The sequence below is a fragment of the Triturus cristatus genome, chromosome 1_2, assembly GCF_964204655.1.
Source record: "Triturus cristatus chromosome 1_2, aTriCri1.1, whole genome shotgun sequence".
Taxonomy (NCBI): Eukaryota; Metazoa; Chordata; class Amphibia; order Caudata; family Salamandridae; genus Triturus; species Triturus cristatus.
In genome coordinates this window covers 261,165,853-261,187,460 of record NC_140580.1, presented here as the reverse complement: position 1 = coordinate 261,187,460, position 21,608 = coordinate 261,165,853, and the positions used below count along the sequence as shown (strand labels likewise).

Below are 21,608 nucleotides of genomic sequence, written 5' to 3'. Positions count from 1 at the left end.
CAGGAGTCAGGGGAGCAGAATGTGGCGCTGAAGAACATTTTTGAGTCTCGCCTGAGGTGTTTTGAGGTGTTTCTCCTCAGACTTATCCTTTTCCTGGGACTTGGATCTTTTTGAGTCCTCATGATAAAAAGAGGAGCCATCTTCCTTTCTCTTTCTAGAGGAAGAATTAGCTTTTTCCTCCGGTTAAGACCCAGAGTCTGAGGCAGCCACCTTCTTTTAGAGCCAGAGGAGCAGCTTACCTTTCCTATCATTGAGGGTTTTGGCTGAAAAAGTGCGACAATATTTGCATTCCCTAGGTTTATGGTCAGGGTAGAGGCAATACAGACACTGTTTGTGGTGGTCTTCACTTCCCAAAGGTCTTGCAGGGCCTAAACAGCCCTCTTTTTGGGCTCTAGCATTTAAAAGAAAGAACAGGCAAAGACTCTTAAATAGTACCTTGAATGTAGCTGAAAAGCTGAAAGCTGAAGGTCAAAAGTTGAAGAAAAGACACTGTCACTGAGCAGAGAGACTCCCTATCACACAACGTGCTGTAAGAAATCTGAGGTATAGTGGCCCTGTAGGGGGGGGGGGGAAGGATACTCTGAGGTCTCTACTTTGATTGGCTGAACTTTGGATGTTATCCAATTATGTTGGAAGTTCACTAAATTGTGTGTTTTTTTTTTTTTTTTTATGGAGGTCTATGCTAAAGTTACAGTACTGCTATTTTTACTGTTGGACTCCCACCATGATGATGGGGAAGATTCAAGCATGCAAATCTATAAAAGATGCAATACTGGAGAAAATGAGTAGAATTGTAAAAAATTGAGGCTGGTTTAAATAGTGTTGTAGTAACAAAAACAGGTTTCGGACTTGGAGCAATCATTGTTCCTTTTCTGAGTCAAGTCACTGATCGAAGACACTTAGACTAAGTTTGACATAAAGTTAATGTGTGTGGCGTTGGGGTTGATTGTCAGGAGGTTCCCAGTCCTCAAGTGAGGCTTGTGGCACCTTGCAGATTTATGGGTGAGGTAACTTGCCTCATGACTTCGATACAAGGGATTCCTGGCTTAGAGGCACAGTCCATTCTCTGTACTTCGTCTTGGCAACATACACATCCCTAGAAAATAATCTATCAAGGGAGAGCCTGATTTCAGAGAGGCCTATGTAATAGGACAGGTTTTTTTATGTGCAGGAACCATGGGAGTGAAGCGGTGCCCTCTATAGAAAGGCGATCTCTCGCAAGTATCTCTAAATACTGCTCTGTGAGGATTCGTTCCGAGACGTACTCAGTATAACAGCGGTCTCATATGGGCCTGGTGATAAATACTTAAATACAAAAATACTTGAAGAAGATTGTGTGAGGCTCAATAAGGATTTGCAAAAAAAAATGTTCACATTAGGCAAATATTTTTAATTGCTCTGACTCCATAACTCAGTTCCATATGTCAAACTATTAAGGAACCTTGAGTTGTACACAGCATGGGTCGCTGAGAAAATGCAACCACCAAACTTCTGCTGGAAAGACTGCAGTCCAGCGACAGTGGTTCAAATATGTTATCTGTTTAGTCCATTTCCCCGACGCATCTAACCAGGGGCCTGAGTAACGGAAGTCCCTAACTTCCATTCAAGCGAAACCTCGTTCTCGAATTTTGCTTGTGACCTATTGCTACAACTTTAGGCTTTTAGACATTAATGATAAGCTTCGATTCAAAGCAAAATTTCCAAAACCTTGCCAGAAGTGACTCCAAGAATGAATGTAATACTGCGTCATCGGCTTACAGTTAAAAGGGAAATTGATCTGAGCCCAGTTTAGGTGGATCACACTTGATCCATTTTAAAAACATCACAGACTATTTATAACCTCATGAAAAAGGAAAAGGGCTAGGGTATAGCCTCAAACATCTTTAAGAAGATCAAAGTCCTTGGTCACACTTTCATCCTGGCCATGGCGAACATGCTACAGTGTTCAAAAGTAATAACTTTACAAGTTCAACTAGGCCAGGCTCAAACCCCAATCTTTTCATAGTATCAGTTAATCGGGGCTGTCCTCAACATCAGACACTTTTCAGATTGAGAAATGCAAGGCAGACATCTTTTTTAAGCTAGGCATATTTTGCTTGGACTATTATTCCAATACCTTTACAGAACCCGGCTGGGCTTTAGTCAATATCCTATGAGGCTAGATCAGTGGTTCCCAAACTGTGCGCCGCGGCACCCCGGTGCGCCGTTAAGAGTAGCCGGGGGCGCCGCGCACGATGTGGGAAAGATAACGTGTGCTGAGGAAGCTTCTCTGATCTAATCATTGTAGTTGTGCGAATGTGCGCAATTAACAAATGATGCGTCTTTCCTGTCACAGGTCAGCTTGAAGGCAGCAATCTTATTTAAATTACCCAGACGCAGCGCAACACACAGGGGAGTTACAAATGCCACCTGTGTAATCTCGAATTATGGTTTGGCCCAAAAGCGCAGGGCCGCTACACGTGCTTACAACGTGCTTTCACGTAGCCTCTGCTTACCGGCGCACAGCAGTCTGTCGAGCCTCGAGCGTTATTGCTGCCCGTGTTGTGATGCGCCTCTTAGGACCCTCTTCTTCACAATTTACACAGGTTGGTTGCAATACTCCTTGCTTTCTTACTGCAAAGAAGGGGAACATGACAAACTCATGACCCCCAAGCAGCCCCTGTATTTATGCTGGCTGCTGTTTGTGACGTACTCGTATTCTACTCCTGTGAAAGAAACACCGTGCTGGAATTTACAAGCCATGGCCTAGTGTATGGAAACAGATTTTGAATAATGTATGTTTCCACACTACTAGGCCAGGGCTTGTAAATTCCAGCGCGCTGTTTCTTCACAGGAGTAGAGTACGAGTATCTCACAAACAAAGTGCAGGAACAGCAGCCTGCATAAATACAGGGGCTGCTTGAGGCGGGGGGGAGGGGGTGACACGAGTTTGTCATGTCCAGGCACGAACGGGCGCAGTTTGGTTTGCCTTTGCCACGCCTTCATGCTTCACGGCATGCCAGTTGTACTTCCGCGCATTGGCCTGCTTTTTTTGATTGACAGGGTGCTTAGGAGGCAGCATATTGTGGCCACTACTAACTATCCCTGTATAACGGACTAGCTAGCACTAGCAAACTAGTTTTGTGCAATTCTTTCTAGTTTAAGTCAGAGATATTGAGTGAAGCTGTTGTCATACCCAGGAGTCATGGCCACATCTCAGTGCACTTCCAATCTGCAGTTTGTTGCCATATTCCTGCAGTATGCCACAACAATGAAAATACAGCACTGTACAAGCCTCTGTCATATAAAATAACAAAAACACCCTTCCACTCGTCCTCCATGGTAAATCCGTCATAGACCATTTTTGGAGGCCTTGAAGCCTGTTTGTTTCTAATCCAGTCTTGCTATTGGCCTGTGCTTCACTCTAGCTGTACGAGGTTTTTGGTGGTGCATTGCCTATGGCTCAGACCATCCCATGGGTCTTAAAGAGAAGGATCTAAGGGTCTTTTATCCTGAGTAATGCTCTCTAAGCATCACATTGCACAAGCACCTTTACCGGGTATTTGCCGAAGCAGTACAGGGCACTGGGACAGCTGCTTGATCCATGATCCGCTGCACCAATGAGGCAAGCCCTCCACAGGTACACACTAGACAAGCTCACAGCACGCACTAGTCGTGGTCTCAACATGCACAAATCAAGCATACACTGCACACAATCCTAACGTAATGTGTCACACCCATTTAAAAAAACCTCAAACTGATTTGAAAGATTCACAGATCTGTGATTTGTAGAGTAGCTATGAACATGTGTGCACTCCTTCTGTGCCCCCTTGTTCGTCCCCATCTCTCACACTAACTTCTCTCTCACTATTTCCTCTTCCCCTCCACCTCTCTTTCCGCCCTCCCACCACAATCCACAGAGCTCAATGAAATCAGCTCATTAAAAGTATATCTGTGCCATGCACAGGAGACATCCTTCTCAATGCGTTGCTGCACAGCATGCCACCCCCTGCCCACCCACCTCATAGAAAACCAAATCTGATTTTCGATTTATTTTAATAGAGCAGCTCTAGTAGCCAGAATGGCCAACAGGGAACAGTAACTAGATTAGGAAGCGCTCGTCTGATCGACACGCCCAGCCCCACCTTCTGGTTTGTAATGGTTTTATCTCCCCTGAGAGAAACACTCTTACATTCTTTGTCGTCTATATGAGTTGATTGGTAAATAATTTGTATTGGATCCGGCTTAGGAGGTCTCCCGACCTAAGCAACTATGCCTCCGGCCTAACTGAATTGATAAGTCTGGGTGCAGGTCATAAAGTAGGCTGGGTGTCTAACCTGAAAAAACTAGTCGGTGCAATTGGTTTGGACCAAGCTTGGGAGAGTCAGATGCCCCCGCCTAAACATCTAGTAAAAAAGCTCTACTGGAACTGGATTTCTGTTAACAAAAATCAGAACGGTATTTTGTCTGAGAGATTTCTGGATGTCAAGCATGTCCCAAGACTGGCACCCTTCCTTGACCTCATTGAGACCCCGGGGGATAGGGTCCTTTACCTTAAGTTTAGGTATGGCACACTTCCTCTCCGAGATTTTCAGAGAGGCTGGAATGGCCAGACAGGAAACGACAAGGGCTGCCCGGGCTGTGCTTCCCCCACGGAATCCATTACTCATTTTATGTTTGCTTGCAGGGCATACAGCCAAGTGAGGTCAAGGTGGCTAAAACCAGTCTGCATAAATTTGGGTTGTTCATCCCACAGGGTGGCTCTACGTATTTTAACATATGAGACATTAATTCCAAGTGTAACCTGTGGCACAGCAAAGTTTCTAGGAAACGCATGGAGGATAAGGCAAAAGTTTGTCAAATGAAATAATAGATAAATAAGCTTGCTATGATCAATTTTTTTTTCCCCAGTCTACCCGCTATGGTTGGGTTTTAAATGTATTGCAATTTGGTTTTATGTATTACTCTGTTGTATGCTACATTTCCCACTGAATATGCAGTTTGGCCATATTGGGGATAGTGGACTCAAGTTCATGCTACTGAAAAGAAAAAAATTATAATGTAAATAATGACGTTTTTTTTTCCTCTTTTTAACCTGTTTTATACTTTTATGATGTTTTTCTTTACATCGAATAAAGTTATTCAACCGAATTTGTCATAACAGTGTTTATTTGTATTCTTATACATTCTGGCTTTGATTCTGCTGTATTTAGTATTACTTCTTGCTCTCTCTTGTATGTTATTATTTCCCAAGTTATGTGAAGTGCTCTGATGCACCTGGGCTTTGTACGTGTCACATAGAAATAAATGTAATATCACGTCTCCATGTATTTTGTTTTAAACTTGTTTGCAATTTTAATTTGCATCATTATTTTTCTTTCATGGTTTCCATGCCCCCACTTTCTTATGGGCATCTCTGAGTGGAACAGAGAACCACAGCTAGAAGAAGGGAAAGGGTTGTTGTAGGAGAGAAAAAGACACATTTTTTAATCTACTTCATTGGCTTCATCCCAATTAATTTCAGGGAGAAAACTGGAAGTACTCCAGAGGTCGTGCTTAAATTCTACCACCAGTAAAAAAAAAAGTGACATGATGGGGAGCCACAGCCAACTGCCAATTAGGTCAAGGGAGCCACAGTTCTAAAAAGTTTGGGAACCACTGGGCTATATAAAAGTGATTTAAGGTGATAATTTGCTGGATCTGTGGTATTTACCTTTTTAGGTCTGGCATTAGACAAGACCTTTTAATTATACTAAAATGTGTATAATATACTTACATATAGGGGATTTCAGCCACCTCTCTTCATCCATTGGTCTGTTGCTGTGTCATTCACATTTTGCTTCCATCCATTGCAGATTATATCATGGGGCAGTAGATCAGCCGATATAAACCACAGGTTAACTCCACCTTGAGTGACTGCATTTTGCTCTCTCACAAGGAGCACATCCAGAAACAAGCTAGTTACCTTCATTGCCAGTGTTTTTGTTTTTACTTTAGTGTTGCCTTTGTGTTTAGAGCCTGATGTGATAGCAGGCCACCTCTGATGTACATTCCATCTTTATCCAATCCTACCTCTTGCCAATGCTGTTGTAAATTCATTTTGAGGTGTTTCGCTTTTCTGACAGATGCTATTTCATAGCTTACTAGATCAGATTGTGTCTATTTGAAACTGCTCTGCATTTTAACTTTTTTCTTTCTCATTCTTTCTTTCCTTCTTTAGATTTCCTTCTTTCTTGCTTTCCTTCGTTCTTTTTCTTTCCTTCTCTTTTTTTGTTTCCCTCTTTTTCCATCACTTTTTTTTTTTCTGCAGAGTTTCATATAGTGCGAACTTGACCCGAATCCAATCAGAGCGCTTTACATAGCACCAGTTACATTACATGAGGACACACATTCATTTTTTTTGTTAGGCACAGGGAGATTAAGTGATTTGCCCAGAATCACAGGATGTTTAGCGTCATTACCGAGGCTCAAACCCAGTTCCCTAGGTCCGAGGTCAAGCGCCCTAGCCGGTAGGCCAACTCCTCTCTTCCCTTCGTTCTTTCTCAAAAACAAGAGGCTTACAGCCATCATCAGAATGACTGACTTTATTTAGGTCTGTGTTAGCCAAGACCTTTTGATTTTAATAAAATTATGTGTATAACAGTTACTTATAAGGGTTTCAATCAGACTACATTCATTTGTCTGTGGCTGGTGTCAGTCTTGTTTTCTTCTATCCACTACAGCATGCATTAAGGGGAAATGTAGCCACCCACTTCAGCCATTGGCCGACTTGATTAGGAGTTACAGCATGTTGCCCTTTCACAGGAAACACATCAACACACCAAGTAGTTCCCTTCAGTGCCGATACCAGACCTATTTGCCTTGCCAATGTTTTTTTGAATATTGGGACTATTTCTGATCTTTGCTATGCCCCTGGAATGTTACCTGTTCTAAGAATTACACTGCCAGTTTTAGTACAAACAACAACCAACACTGAAGACTGTGGTTGTAAAACTACGTGGGGACTTTAAGGTCTGGAACTTTTCCCTAATGTTCGCCTATCCTTTTCTTCCTTCTTCTTCCTCCCTGTCTTGCCATGTTCTCTCTTCCAACAGGTAGAAGTCTGATAATGGAAAAAAAATCCAGGTCCTCAAAATTAGAGTACCCAAACCTTTCAACTACTGGCACAATTGAAGAACTGGGTACAATAATGATGTTATCAGCAAAAATGTAGGACAGATGTCAGATTTGAGTAAAAGGTATAGGGCACTAAGCAATTAAAAATATCCTGTAAAAAAAAAATATATATATCCTGTCTTCTAGAGGCCTGTTAGGGTATACTTTGAGGCACGGATTGAACTTGTTAAGATTGTAGCCAATTGTATAAAGATTCAACTCGGAACTAATGTAAAAATGGGTGATACACTATAATTGCTCTTTGTATGTACTGATTTTGTTTACGTGTTAATAAAAGAATAATACAAAAAAAATCCTGTCTTCATTGTTGTAGGTATTTATTTTTACTGCTGAAAATACTTTTTAGGCCAGTGAAGGAAATTAATTTAAAAAAGCATTTTCTTTTAATATAAAGAAGAGGTCTTCAATATAAAGTTTAAACAAAATATGGTCTAAGCGTCTTTGTACTGGTAATACTTTTACCATGCAGGTTTGCTATTGGTAGTTGGGGTACGGTTTGTTTTGAGAGCAGATAAAAATGGAAATAAATAGTCTCATTAAATGTATAAAAGAAAAAGCAATGACTGTTTTGGATAAAAGCCCAAATGAATTGACACGAATAACCTACCTTGAAGCCAATCTACTCCTTCTTGTAACCCCTCACCTTTAAGTCCGTCACTGGCACTGAAAAACACATACAGGTGCTAAATTAACAAAACTCATAAAAGTAACAAGATGACCAATCATCACTTACATGCATTGGTTAGATTGATCAGTTGTTTTGTTTAATAATGTAAATAACAGCAAGATTAATTACGTTTCACAGTGAAGGAAATGGCAAACAAGTAGATACTAACTTCCACGAAACTCAAGGTACTAACACGTCTGCATAATAAAACAACCAGTGCTAAATTCACTGAGCCTTCCTAAGAGCCAATCTGAAAGAATATTGTCACCTTATAGGAAGCGCCACAGACAGTAACTAGTGTGCTTCCATGTTACCTTGTTCTCCCTAGGTCTGCAGAGCTGCAAGGAAGGTGGAGGTGCGCTGTCAATGGTGGGAGCTTAAAAGACAAAATCACCACATATTTTGGGCCCTTCAATTTCTCTTAGGTGTGCAAAGTACATAATCAGTGAATTCAAATGCCAACTTTTACACTGAGGCCCAAAACACGAGTATGTTTAGAGGAATGCAAAAAATGAAGACAATACAAGCATGTCCAGGCCAGCGACCTGTAAGAGCGTATGTGCAGAGAGGTAATGTAACAGAAACTGCAGACCGATTCTAAGGAGGAAAATGAAGCTAGTCAAAGTATCAAACATACTCTTTAGGATTGAGGACATGTGGCCTATACAACAACAGTTTCGGTTTACCATTTCAGTTTATAAACAGTTTGATGTCATACCTAAAAAGGCCTTACAAACAGTTCAGATACGACTCAAATCATGTCTGAAAACTTGTTTTAACCCTGACCCTTCTTTGGCTAAAAACATTAAAATCTCTCCTTTTTCATAATAAAATGACTGACCTTAGCCCCCTACCATACGCGAACATTTCTACCATATTATTTCCATATGGGGTTAACATTATCTCTGTTAAAAATGTAATCCAGTTCGGTGCAAACTAATGCAATCATTTTATGGATGTGAATATTTTTATCTCTTAGGCATGCAATCAAATCATTAAATAAAAGAATCACCAAGTACAAAGAACAGTTTCTCATATTAAAAAGATAATTACATGATAATAGGAGAGAACTGTAATTCAACAGTCCTCTTTAAATCATATTCCCTTAAATACAACAGACATTAGAACGTTTTATACTAAAAATAATCACTTATTTAGTTGGTATTTTTCCCTTTGTGCAAGATTACCCCAAAAAATTAGGAAAAATTACCCTTCCTCGCAATACCCTTTCTTACATTTGGGGGTATAACTAAAACATAACCTCCAAATATCCAGTCTATCTCCCTACTGCAGCAAGCCTTTTTCTCTTAATTAACTGATCGTGAACAACAGCCAAGAGGGTCCCTACTACATAACACACAGGCATATTATCACATCCTACAATTAATTGAAGGAGACCCTTTGTATGTTGAATCTGAGTCAATCTAAAGCTCGGTAGCAACAACGTTCTTCTACTTGCTGCAAAACTGGAGGAAATTATAAGTAAATGCAAAAAGGTCAATGGTCCCCTTATACAGAAGGGACACATGGCTTTCTCCATCCTGGGTTGCTGGACCAGCTCCCACCATATAAAAGCTGGTACTTGCCCAAATCTAACAATTAATTCCCACCTCCTTATGTTTATGCTCTTTATATCCCGCAAGTATGATTGGATATGCGGGGGTGCTAGGTGCCGCGCGACCAAGATGGCCGCACACCAGTAAGGCTCTCACCAGCCGGGCGGACAAATATCCTTCAGACCCATCATGAGTCGCTTAAAGAGCTCTAATTCGAGCTGAATCGCTGCTGGAATTTCCGGGGGTCCCATCAAAGCAGCACATCCTGTACCAGTGCGGCGAGACGTGTGGACGGAGGCCGGACGCTCCTGCGCCCGATACCGCAATTGGGGCCTGGAGCAGAGAGGCGGCGCCGCGATACACGCAAGCCTGCGGACTGAAGTGCGAACGCAGGCCCGAGCCCAAGCACTGCTGCAGCGCAGACCCAACCGACGTCGCCGCCATGGCACCAGGAGACACCGCTACCCGCAGCTGTTTTTCCGAGATGAGAAGTTGTGGAAGGGGAGTGTGACAAACGGCTGCCGCGCTCTCTACATCGAGTTGCTGGCCACTTCGGACCTGCTTTTGGCTCGTGCTGACACATTGGCGGACTGGAGCTGGGGCCTCACGAAGCTTTGGTGCACGCCCTGCCCCTCGCAGGCAAAGTGGGGGCGGCGGTGAGGGCTTCCACGCGATGACCGCTGCTCTGCAGGCCCGGAGCAAGGAGACAGAGCCAAAACTGTGTCCCTACCAAGGCCTGTGGCGGGGGAACGGGCCCGAGATACCAAGGGCCCGGAGGAGAGTAGATACCTCTGCCAGCCACCACACATATGAGGCGAGGAGCTGCGTAGACTACATTTTATCCACTTTGAACGGCCAGCCATCACTGCCCATAAGCGGAGGGAAGCAGACAACTCCTATACCACTACCCCTCCACATTGATTGACTATCTGATCGCACTGCATGACGACCACACTTCAACGCAGTCACTAGCAATAAGCGTCGTGCCCTTCCCAGCAGATAGGAAGCGATAGAGGTGTCAACCAGTAGCGGCCATTTTGCGACACGCCTCAAGCGCCACCGCTATCCCGCTTCCAGAGGGCTTGGGATCCATTCTATTCCTACCAGGGGGCTCCCTTGTCCTTCGGAGAACAAGATGGGCAGAACCGATCCGAAGCAACCAAAAATCCCTTTCGAATCACGCAACGTGTCCAAGCCTGGTTCCGCGGATCATGCGGATTCGGATGCGGCAGAAAGCCAAGACGAAGACTGGAAGGCCCTATTGCTCAGTATGAAAAACAGCCCGACCTCCATTGACACGAAAATGGACACCATGAATGCGCAGCTGGACTCTGTGGTGGACCAACATGACCTTCGACTCAAGGAGGCGGAAACCAGGATCTCCGACCTGGAGGATGAGGACACTGAGCACAGGGAGCGGGTCTCGCAAATGGACAAACTCCTAAAGGTCATCGCCGACAAAAACGAGGAGTTGGAGGCCCGCTCTAGACAAAACAATGTTTGCATCCTAGGCCTTGCAGAGGCAACTAATACGGGCCGCAAGGAAGACTTCGTCAAGCACCTCCTGGCCGACCTGTTTGGGAGGGACTCTTTCGACCCACTTGACAGTAGAAAGAGCACATAGTCCTTGAACATGCGCCCACCTCCAGAGACACCTCCACGACCGGTGATAGTCCGATTCCTCAACTATCGGGATCGTGACACAGTGCTACAACTAGCCCGCGAGAAGAAACAAATCCACTACGAAAATACCACCCTCGCCTTCAACCTAGACTTTACACAAAAAGTGCAGGAGGCGAGGCGCACATTCACTGCGGTCAAGAAGAAGCTCCAAGCTCAAGACATCCCATACGCGATGCTATACCCCACGAAACTTCGCATTACTCACTGAGGAAAATAGCATCACTTTCACAATCCACAACAAGCTGAAGATTACCTTAAGCACTGCCGCAGGACGTCTCCTACAGCGACGGCTGCAAATTCACGTTCCAGATCTCAGTCTCCAACGTCGGCTCTGGACTGATGATGAGCCACCTACTCCGACGGTTTGATGTTCTATCCTCTCCGGACCCCTGATGGTCCCTGATACTTGATACTAGACAGTGACCCTCTGCATACGAAGAGAATCTGACTAATGGCCCACCCGGACACTCACCTTCCTCCCATACACGCCACTAGCCTGACGAAGGTTTGGTGGCAAGTGGGTGAGATAAAGGAAGGGAGATGGCACGTCATGGGCCCCTAGTATCTTCCCCGTGTGGGTGAGCCCCCTCCCTTTCTTCTTTTTTCTTTCTTTTTTTGCATCTTATTGCAAGTTAACTTAGTTTGTGTTTATACCGGGGGGTAACAATGCCCGACAAGTTGGGGATGTCGGTGTGGGCGGGAAGGGGAGGGCCATGCCCTGTAATGCCCGATTTACTTAAGCAGCCTAGTCCACAACACATGAGAGCAATACAGTCCACTTAAGACAAGGAAATGACGGACACTCCAGACACCAATAACAAGCTGCAAATCCTAACATGGAACGGCCGGGGTTTAAACAACCCACGAAAAAAGAGACAGGTCATAGGATACCCGGAGAGACATCATATCCACATAGCCCTATTGCAGGAAACCCACTTTGACCCCGCAACCACACCCAGATTTGCGGCTAGTTGGGCCTCACATCGCTGTTTTGCGTCCTTCTCCACGTTCTCCAGGAGGTCGCAATCCTTATTAGACAGAATGTAGCTTTTGTGCTGGGAGGGACTGAAGTTGACCCTCAGGGTAGATACTGTCTGATCTGGGGACGATTGGCATCGCAAGACATCACGATAGCTAACTATTACGGCCCCAATGTTGACGACCCTAAATTTGTTATGGAGTAAGATCCAGACTCTTGGCTCCACTTAACTGCTATGGGGGGGCGACTTCAACACAACTATGTGCCCAATGATGGACAGATCCCAAGCCACTGCAGCGCACTATACGGCCACTCAAAAACTGCTAGCAGACCTGGTGTCCACTAACTTTCTGCTTGACACATGGCGTTACAAGCATCCTACACTACAAGAAGGTACGCACTATTCCGCAGATGACTCTACATGGTCCAGGCTCGCCTATCTGTTTATCTCACTGGGCATGGCACATTGGGTGGACGCAGCCACTCACCTGGCGCGTACATATTCAGACCACTCGCCTGTCCAATTGGTGTTAAACCCTCCAGTAGACCAGACCCCTTGTGCCCGATGGCGCCTCAACCCCGCGCACCTTCTAGACATGGCCTTTAGGACCAAACTCGAACAAGAAATTCCAGACTTCTTTGCACGTAATACAGACTCAGTGCCCAGCTTCACCATGGTCTGGGAGGCCTTTAAGGTCACGGTCAGGGGCTGGTGTATTTCTAAGGGAGGGGGGATCCTGAAGGACATTCAGATGGGAACTTAGCCGGCTAGAAAATGACATCAAAACACTCGAGAGGGACCTTGCTTCCACGGGGTAGGGGGAGGAGAACTGCGCCAAGCCGTGCGACAAACTGACGGAATACACAGCCACAGCGGAGTGAGAATGTAAATTCCACGGGAAATACCACGTAGCACGGGTGTATGGAGAAGGAGACCACCCAGGGAAGGTTCTGGCGAACTTAGTCCGCCCACCCAAGTTTTCCAACTACATAGCTGAAATCCAAGACTCGAATGGGGAGATCCACAGGAACCTCCCAGATCAATTGCGCACATTCGTAAACTTCTACAAAACATTATACACGTCACAAAGAGGGCAACAGCTTGACCTCCCACAGTACTTTGAGGATACGGCCTTAGCATGGCTTGGTGACACCCAGCGGGGATTTTTGAGCTTGGACCTGGACGTAGATGAAATTACTGAAGCCATAATGCAAATGAAGTCGGGGCATACACCGGGATCGGATGGCCTCCCTTTAGAATTCTACAAGACCTACTCAACACTACTAGCCCCCATATTGAAGGAGGTCTTTTATGCAGCACGAGAGGAGGGTAGCCTTCCGAGAACCACGAGAGAAGCCAGATAGTCTCAAACCAGACAAGCCCCCACTTCATTGCGAGTCTTATCGCCCCCTTTAGCTACTAAATTGCGGTACTAAAATACTGGCGAAAGTACTTTCTAACCGCCTTAACCTCCTGATGGAGCGGCTGGCCTTACCGGACCAGTCGGGGTTCATCCCTAATCGTGCAACATCGCACAATCTTAGAATTCTCCTGGCAATCCTACAAGACATAGACCCTAGCAGCTCAGCGGTGGTGGTGTTTCTTGATGCCACCAAGGCATTTGATTCGGTGGAGTGGGACTACCTTGTTGGCACCCTTCGGTACATAGGAATGTCCCATGCTTTTCTGGGCTGGGTGGAGTTATTGTACAGACAGCCGACTGCCACTGTACTCCTAATTGGGCCAGGTCCACTAGTTTCACCATCTCTAGAGGCACGAGGCAGGGCTGCCCCCTCTCCCCCATCTTGTTTGCCCTAGCTGTAGAATGCCTGGCAGCGAAAATTAGACAGCATCATAAAGAACGTGCATTGGTGTACCCCTCTAGACAGATTTTAGTCTCACTATACACGGACGACATTACATTGTACATAAAAAAAAAACCAGGACAACCTTAACCCTGTCCTGCGAGAAATCACCTAATTTGGAGTCCTCTCAGGCATTAATTGGACCAAATCGGCAGTATTCCCGTTAACAGACTCGACCAACCCGCACCAATTAGACTATCCCCTAGTGTGGAAATGCGAAGAAGTTAAGTACCTGGGAATCCGCGTCACAAGAGACAAAGAGGAACTGATTCGCACTAATTATGGCACCACAATAGACAAAGTGACGGACACTATTACCCGGGGGCTGACTCTACCCCTCTTGATGGCTGGGAGAATCTCCCTAGTTAAAATGGTTCTTTTACCCAAATTTCTCTATCTTTATTCTAACATCCCGTACAATCCCGGGCGGTTCTTCTTTAAGACACTAAAAACACAGGTCACCCGACTCATATGGGGGGGGGGGGGGGGGGAAACAGGCAAGACTTGGTCTAACCACACTGAAACTACCCTATAAATTGGGAGGGTTAGACATCCCCAATTTTGAATAATACTACCACTGTGCCCAGGCACACTTTGCAGTGTACTGGTTCCACCCGCCTCCCTTTATGCTGCATTTGGCGGTTGAGGATGGCCACATGGCCCCTGTTCCACCCTCTGGCTACTTGTTCACCTCGAGAGGGAAAAAGATAGCAACCATACTAGAGACCCCAATTGTGTATTCTCCCAAAATGCCCCTGGTACATGACCCATCACTCCAGGTCACCTATGAGGGATTATGCCGTAAGATGTTACAAAACCTTCAATACACTACATGGGGAGACCTCTCCATAGATAGCACTTTCCGAACTAGGGAACAGTTTTTTAGCACCCACGATCCTACCGCCATGGACCTCTTTATATACATCAGGCTTAGGCAGAGCGTGAAAGCTGCCACACCATCATTCCCCTCAGAACCACACACCCTGCTACCGCTACATGCACTCCTACAATCTAAACCTCCTAGGCATGTGATATCGCTCCTGTACAAGCACACACAACAAGCCCTGCTACCTTACACCCCACTGTCCCGAGCAGCATGGAACGAAGATCTAGGGAAACCCGTAACAGAACAGTGGGAATTCAGCTGTAAACAGACAGAAGCCCTCACGGCTAACAGTCGGCTAAGACTCATTCATTATAAGTTTCTGCACAGATTATATTACACCCCTGCAACCCTCCACAAATTCAAGCTACGAGAGGAGGACGGGTACGAGAGGAGGACGGGTGCGAGAGGTGTGGGAGGGAGGTGGTGGACTTCTACCACCTGGCATGGCAGTGCCAGCAGGTATATGACTACTGGCAACAGGTGTTTGAGGGCATGTCACGGATGCTAGAAACACAGCTACAACCGACCCCACTAATAGCACTACAAAGCCGCACACAGGGTATAGATACTGTACATAGGAAATACCTAGCTCTGGGATTTCTTATAGCCAAGCACAGAGTTGCTTGCAAATGGGGGCGGGGCTGCGCCCCTAAGTCCAAGGAATGTATTCAAGACTTGACTACCTGGCAGGAACAATTGCTTTGTTACGCTGAGCTGCTACCACTCTCATCACGACCAAAAGACATCTGGAGCCCACTAACCGCATATCTCCTCTCACAGGCGGCTGCTGCGGAGGTTGACCAAGAAGGGAGGGATAACCGTATGCAGCCTGAGGGGTGAAGCACCCTGTTTTCTTTCCCCCTGTGAGTGTGGGAGGGAGTGCGATGCTGGCGAAGCAAGCCTGTGGGGAACTGCATGGGTAGCAATGCTGTGAAGTGGGGCCTTAGGACTCTAAGTGCAGAGCTCATGTGGGGCCAGTTCCTTGTGGATTGGGCGTTCCCTATACGTACTGGATGACATCTCTCTCTGGACTAGAGACTTGCAAGAGATTCCAACTATGCCTATTGAGGTGGTACAGGATTATGGGGCTGGAGGGGGGGGGGGGGGGTTGTGTTTAACTGTTACTCATATGGGAACCGTTTGAGTAATATTGTATCCTTCAGTACCATATTGTGATAATCCAACGATGTAAACTTTGGTAACCCAATAAATACATATTCCCCCCCCCCCCAAAAAAAAAAATTGGATATGGGCCCGTACTTTACATCCTTTAAATGGCGCAGGTTATCTTTCTCACACACATCTTCTAAATCACTTCTCCGAGCGCCCTCCTTAACTAAATGCTTTACTATTTGTTTCTGATGTATAATGGATAGCCATTGGAGTTTCTCCCCTACTGTAACATCTAATGAAGCGTTAATATTGAGTAGAAAGACACTGACCTGTCAGCATTTTCTCTTGCGGGATGGATTTTATAATTTGCCTTAAAGAAGCCACTTCCACTCTAAGAAGACCAAGCCAATAACTGAGGAGCCATTGTTTATACTTAAATAGGGCATTTGTCACGCCCAATTCCAGTCTCAGTACACTGTTTACAGTTCCTCGGAGTAGGCCCAACCATTTCTTCCAGACGTTCATTTCGATGATTTGCATTCTTCTTGCAAATCTTAAGGGAAAAACCTCACACCCATACAGCAGCAAACTCACTATTTTTGCGTTGTATGTCTCTCGGAGCCCTTTGATATATCTATGACCCAGTGCAACAGCCATCCTAAATAATGCTCTAGCAATGGCCTTAACCCTCTCTTTTTTTTTTTTTATAAAGTTTGAAAAACCTTTATTGAAGAGTTGTACGGTACATCAGTGTGATAAGAAACACCATATCATATTATACATCAGTACACATGTATGGAACACCTTCCCGTACCAGAATAAACGTGATTTTAACTCCCCCCACCCAATAATTTCGATGCAGGTTAGGGAATCTCATTATACAGTCCGATATTTGTCAGTCCAGTATACCAGCATATGATGCAGTCCACCGTTTACCACAGAATATACGAGGGCAAGGCAATACTAAATACACAGTTATCCCAGGCATAGTAAAGCCCCAGTCCTGGCACCTCAAATCCACCCCCAACGTACATAACAGGAAGGTTGTGATGCGTTCAAGCCACATTCCCTGTGCCTCTACCCTGACGCTGAAAAGAACTCCCACTCGGGCGCCCCTCCTGCGAGGCCAGGGAGCGGGATTCAGACTCCGGCTCGCAGCCTGTCTCCAAAACAACCTCACATTCTACCTCTTTGCTCCTTGCCGCCTGCTCAATCAGATATGAGGCTAATGGGCCCCAAATGTCTTTCGGACGTGACTTAGTGGGTAAGAGTTCTGCATAACCGTGCATATTTTCTTGCCAAGTGGTCATCGAGTGAATCCAATCTTTAAACTTTTGGAGAACGGGCTCTCCCCCATCGACATGCCACGTGCCGTTTTGCTAATAGCAGTCCCATTGCTAGAATTTTTTTATATCTTGTGTTAACAGTTTGAATCAGTCCCAGGAGGGCTAGTAGTGGACATGGCTGCACCCGAACCCCCATCATGTCCGAGACTCCATCGAACGTCTGCGCCCAGAATTCTGCCACCGGAGGGCAACTCCACGCCAGGTGAAATAAGTCCACCCCCTCCCGCCCACAGCGCGCACATAGATCATTCTCCCAAAGTCGGAATCTGTAAAGTTTAGCCGGAGAATGATATAACCGGTGCAAAAACTTAAAATGAATAAGTCGTAGCCTACTGTTGCTAGTGATGACCTCTGTCTGTGTGCAGCTAAGTTCCCACTGGTCATCTGTCAATGGGGTATCCAAATCCCTATCCCACGCACTTCTGGCCCGAATAGAGTAGGTTGGCATTGCTTTCTGTGTAAGTTTATATAAGAGAGATATAGCGTGCTGGGGGGGGGGGGGGGGGGGGCGGTTCTGCCTGTAAGAAGGCATGTAAAGGAGCTAATGTAATGGGTTCTGCAGGAAAATCAGGGGTCACCGCCTTAATATTGTCGGAGTCTGGTATACAGAAATGTGTCCATAACCGTTGGTGTGCGTGTGCCAAAGAACTGCTCCTTTGAGCGGAACTGCCCCGCTATATAAAGGTCCCCTCAGGTGGAGTACTTGAGGCCATCAAGCAGCTTGTGACATATTCCCTCACAAGTTACTTGTATAACACAGGGTTCCCCAACTTGCGGGCTATCCGATGCCAGGCCAGTATAGTACAGTCCACAGTGGATGGATCACGAGCTCGTTCCCTCACTGCAGTGAAAAGGTAACCTGACGGAGGGGTCGGGCCATATAACCATCTTCGACCGCCAGATGAGGCATAAAAGGCGGCGGATGGAACCAATAGGTTACAAAATGGGCCAGTGCACAATAATAAAATTCAAAATCTGGGACCTCAAACCCCCCTTGGTGATATGGCAGCATAAGCGTGGTTAGGTTAAGGCGTGCCTGCTTCCCGCCCCATATAAGCCTCGTGAGTTGAGATCTGAGTGTACTAAAGAAAAAACTCCCTGGGTGATATGGTATATTGACAAACAGGTATAAAAACTTCGGCAGCAACACCATCTTAATTAATTATATCCTTACCGCCATGAAGAGGGGAAGGCGCAACCACTTGGTGACATTATCAGTTATCTTATCTATGGCCGTACCATAATTGGTTCTCATTAACACTTCCTTATCTCTAGTAATACGGATGCCCAGGTATTTCAATCAGTCAGATTCCCATATTAAGGGGTAGTCCAGCTGGTATGGCAGGGTATTTTCTGTTAGGGGGAACACAGCAGATTTTGACCAATTGATTTGTACTCCAGATACAGCACCAAATTTAGTTATCTCCCGTTGTATGGGGTTCAGATTGACATGGGGTTTCCTCACATAGAACGTCATGTCATCTGCATATAATGAAATAAGTAGTTGTCCAGTGGGGTAAATCAATGCTTTGTCATTATGGTGATGCCGTAGCTTCGCTGCTAAGGGTTCAATGGCAAGAGCAAACAAAATAGGGGATAAGGGGCACCCCTGGCGTGTGCTCCTGGATATAGCAAAGGGGGAGGATTTGGCCCCATTTAAGAGCACTGATGCCACCGGCTGGCTATAGAGCAACCGTATCCACTTAAGGAAAGTAAAGGGCATCCCCATGCGCTCCAATATACCAAGCAAGTAGTCCCACTCCAGTAAGTCAAACGCCTTGGTGGCATCGAGGAATACCGCCACCGCCGAGCAGTGAGGGTCAATATCTTGTAACACTGCAGCAAGGGTTCGGAGATTATGCGACGTGGCCCGATTGGGGATGAACCCCGCCTGGTCAGGAAGTACCAAACGCTGCATCAGCAAACCAAGCCTGGTCGCCAACACTTTAGCAAGTATTTTAGTGTCACAGTTTAATAGCGATAGGGGTCGATACGAGTCGCAAGAGAGAGGGGACTTCCCGGGCTTCAATAACGAGGTTATTAATGCCTCGCGCATAGCACCAGGTAAGCTACCCTCCTCTAATGCCACATAGAATACCTCTTTCAAAATGGGAGCAAGAATCGAAGCATAGGTTTTGTAAAATTCTATGGGCAACCCCGGAGCCCGACCAGACTTCATCGGCATAATAGCATCTGTGATTTCATCTAACTCCAATTCCAGGTTAAATATTTTTGCTGATTATCCCCTAACCAGGCCAGAGCGGTATCCTCAAAATATTCAGGCAGATTAAGAGGGGTGCCTCTCTGGGAAGAGTACAACGTTCTATAAAAATCACTGAAAGTGGACAATTGATCAGGGAGATTCCTGTGTGTATTTCCCTGCGCATATTGAATCTCCGTTATGTAGTTTGAGAACCTAGGGGGCCTGATCGCTGCTGCCAGTGCCTTCCCCGGCCGATCACCCTCCCCGTATTTCCTTGCCATGTGAGGTTTCCCCCGAAATTTACATTCCCTGTCCGCTATCTCACCATATTCAGTCAGCTTGCTACGTATGGTAGCTCTAAGAGCGTGCCTATCAGTGCTGGTACTAACGTCCTGCTCTAATGTTTTAAGCTCCTGCTCCAATTTGGAGAGGTCCCTGTGCAACGTTTTCAGGATGCCTCCCCCTTTGAATATACCCATCCACGAACCGTAACTTTGAACGCCTCCCAGACTGTAGTTATGCTGGGAACCGATTCGACATTGCGCTAAACAAAATCTCGGATATCTTGTTCCAGCTCCTCTTTAAACACCGTGTCATGCAAGTGTGAAGGGTTGATGCGCCAACTATTATATGGAGAGTACTGCAAAGGGGTATGAAGTTCTGCCACAACTGGGGAGTGGTCCGAATACGTTCGGGCCAGATGAGTCGCACCACGCAGCCAGTGCGCCATTCCAACCGATATAAACATGTAATCTAATCTGGCCCAGGATGAATGGACCGCTGAGTAGTGTGTACCTTCCTGCAGCGTAGGATGCATATGCCTCCAAGAGTCAAGTAAACGATTATCGGCTACTATATCTCTCAATGTGCTATGAGTGAGTGTGGAGTGTGCCGAGGTGGCCCAGAGATCTATCCACTTGTGGTTGTAGTGTCGTATTAAAGTTCCCCCCCCCCCCCCCCCCCCATTTAACATAGGTAGTGCCTATCTCTTGAATTCTATTCCATAACCGAAGAAGAGCTTCCAGGTCATCGGTGTTGGGGCCATAATAATTAGCAAACGTCACATCATAGGAGTGGAGCCTCCCCCAGGCGAGGCAAAACCTACCGCCAACATCAGTGTCTGTCCCACTAGGCACAAAAGGTACCCCCCTTTTGAGTAAGATAGCAACTCCACGAGAATAACTGGAGTAGCTTGCAAAGCAGTGGTGCGAGGCCCATCTCGAAGCGAACAAAGGCGTAGCGCCAAGGCTGCGGTGCGTTTCCTGTAACTTAGCCACGGTGATATGGTGCCTGTCTAAATACCCAAGTATCTGCCTTTTCTTCCTGGGGTTATTCAGGCCTCGCACATTCCATGAAGCAATCTTAAGCCCACTGAAATCACGTGTGGTGTCTGCCAGTGTGACTACTAGAAGAAGCTGTACTCAACCCTGCATCGAGAACTACTATAGGTTGTACAAACTGGAAAACTGCAACCGTGTTCCTCCCTCCCACCACCCACACCGGCTTCCCCAACATGCCGGGCAAATTAACCCTCCCCGCCCAAGATACCATCAGTAACCCACACTTACTGCCCCTCTTTACCGTAGAACTGGGGGTAGGCCCTCGTGTGGAAACGCCAGGGGCCCACGACCCGCCCTCTCCCTCCTTACTCTCACCCACCCACCACTCCGCTTGAAAGCGGGCAGTTGCCACGGGACAGAGGGGAGATACCGAGCAGGACAGTCTACCAATAGCATAAGAAATAATCATACATCACCAGCTGCGAACCGTTCAGCAATAGCATAGGATCAAGAAGAGTCACAGGAGAACCACTGTCAATAACAGGTGCTAGTCGGGGTCTGACAGCGAAGAGTGGGACCCAGAGCGCCCCTGTGCCTCCAGCACCTTGGACGCCGCCCGTCGATGCTGTTTAAGGTAGTCTTCAGCCTGCTGCGGGTTCTGGAAGTAGTGCTGCTGACCCATATGCGTGATCTTCAACCTCGCCGGGTATAACATTGCATAAGGGATGTCCTGCGACTGAAGATTTTTCTTGACAGCAGAAAATTTACGTCTGGCATCTTGAACTGATTGTGTGAAGTCCGGATAGAGCGCCAATGTAGTGTTCTCATATTGAACCTGTTTCTTTTCGCGAGCCAGACGCAGGACCGCATCCCT

At 46.2% G+C, this 21,608-nt stretch overlaps 1 protein-coding gene across 4 annotated transcripts in view; it reads right to left on the bottom strand.

The window, feature by feature from the left end:
- The window catches only part of ARL6 (ARF like GTPase 6), a 955,202-nt gene that overhangs the window by 148,216 nt on the left and 785,378 nt on the right, over window positions 1–21,608 (bottom strand). For all 4 annotated transcript variants that reach the window (XM_085603578.1, XM_085603577.1, XM_085603576.1 and 1 more), the window contains one exon: window positions 7,763–7,818. In XM_085603578.1, coding sequence (XP_085459704.1) covers window positions 7,763–7,818 — 56 coding nt within the window. The remainder of the gene's footprint in view (window positions 1–7,762; window positions 7,819–21,608) is intronic.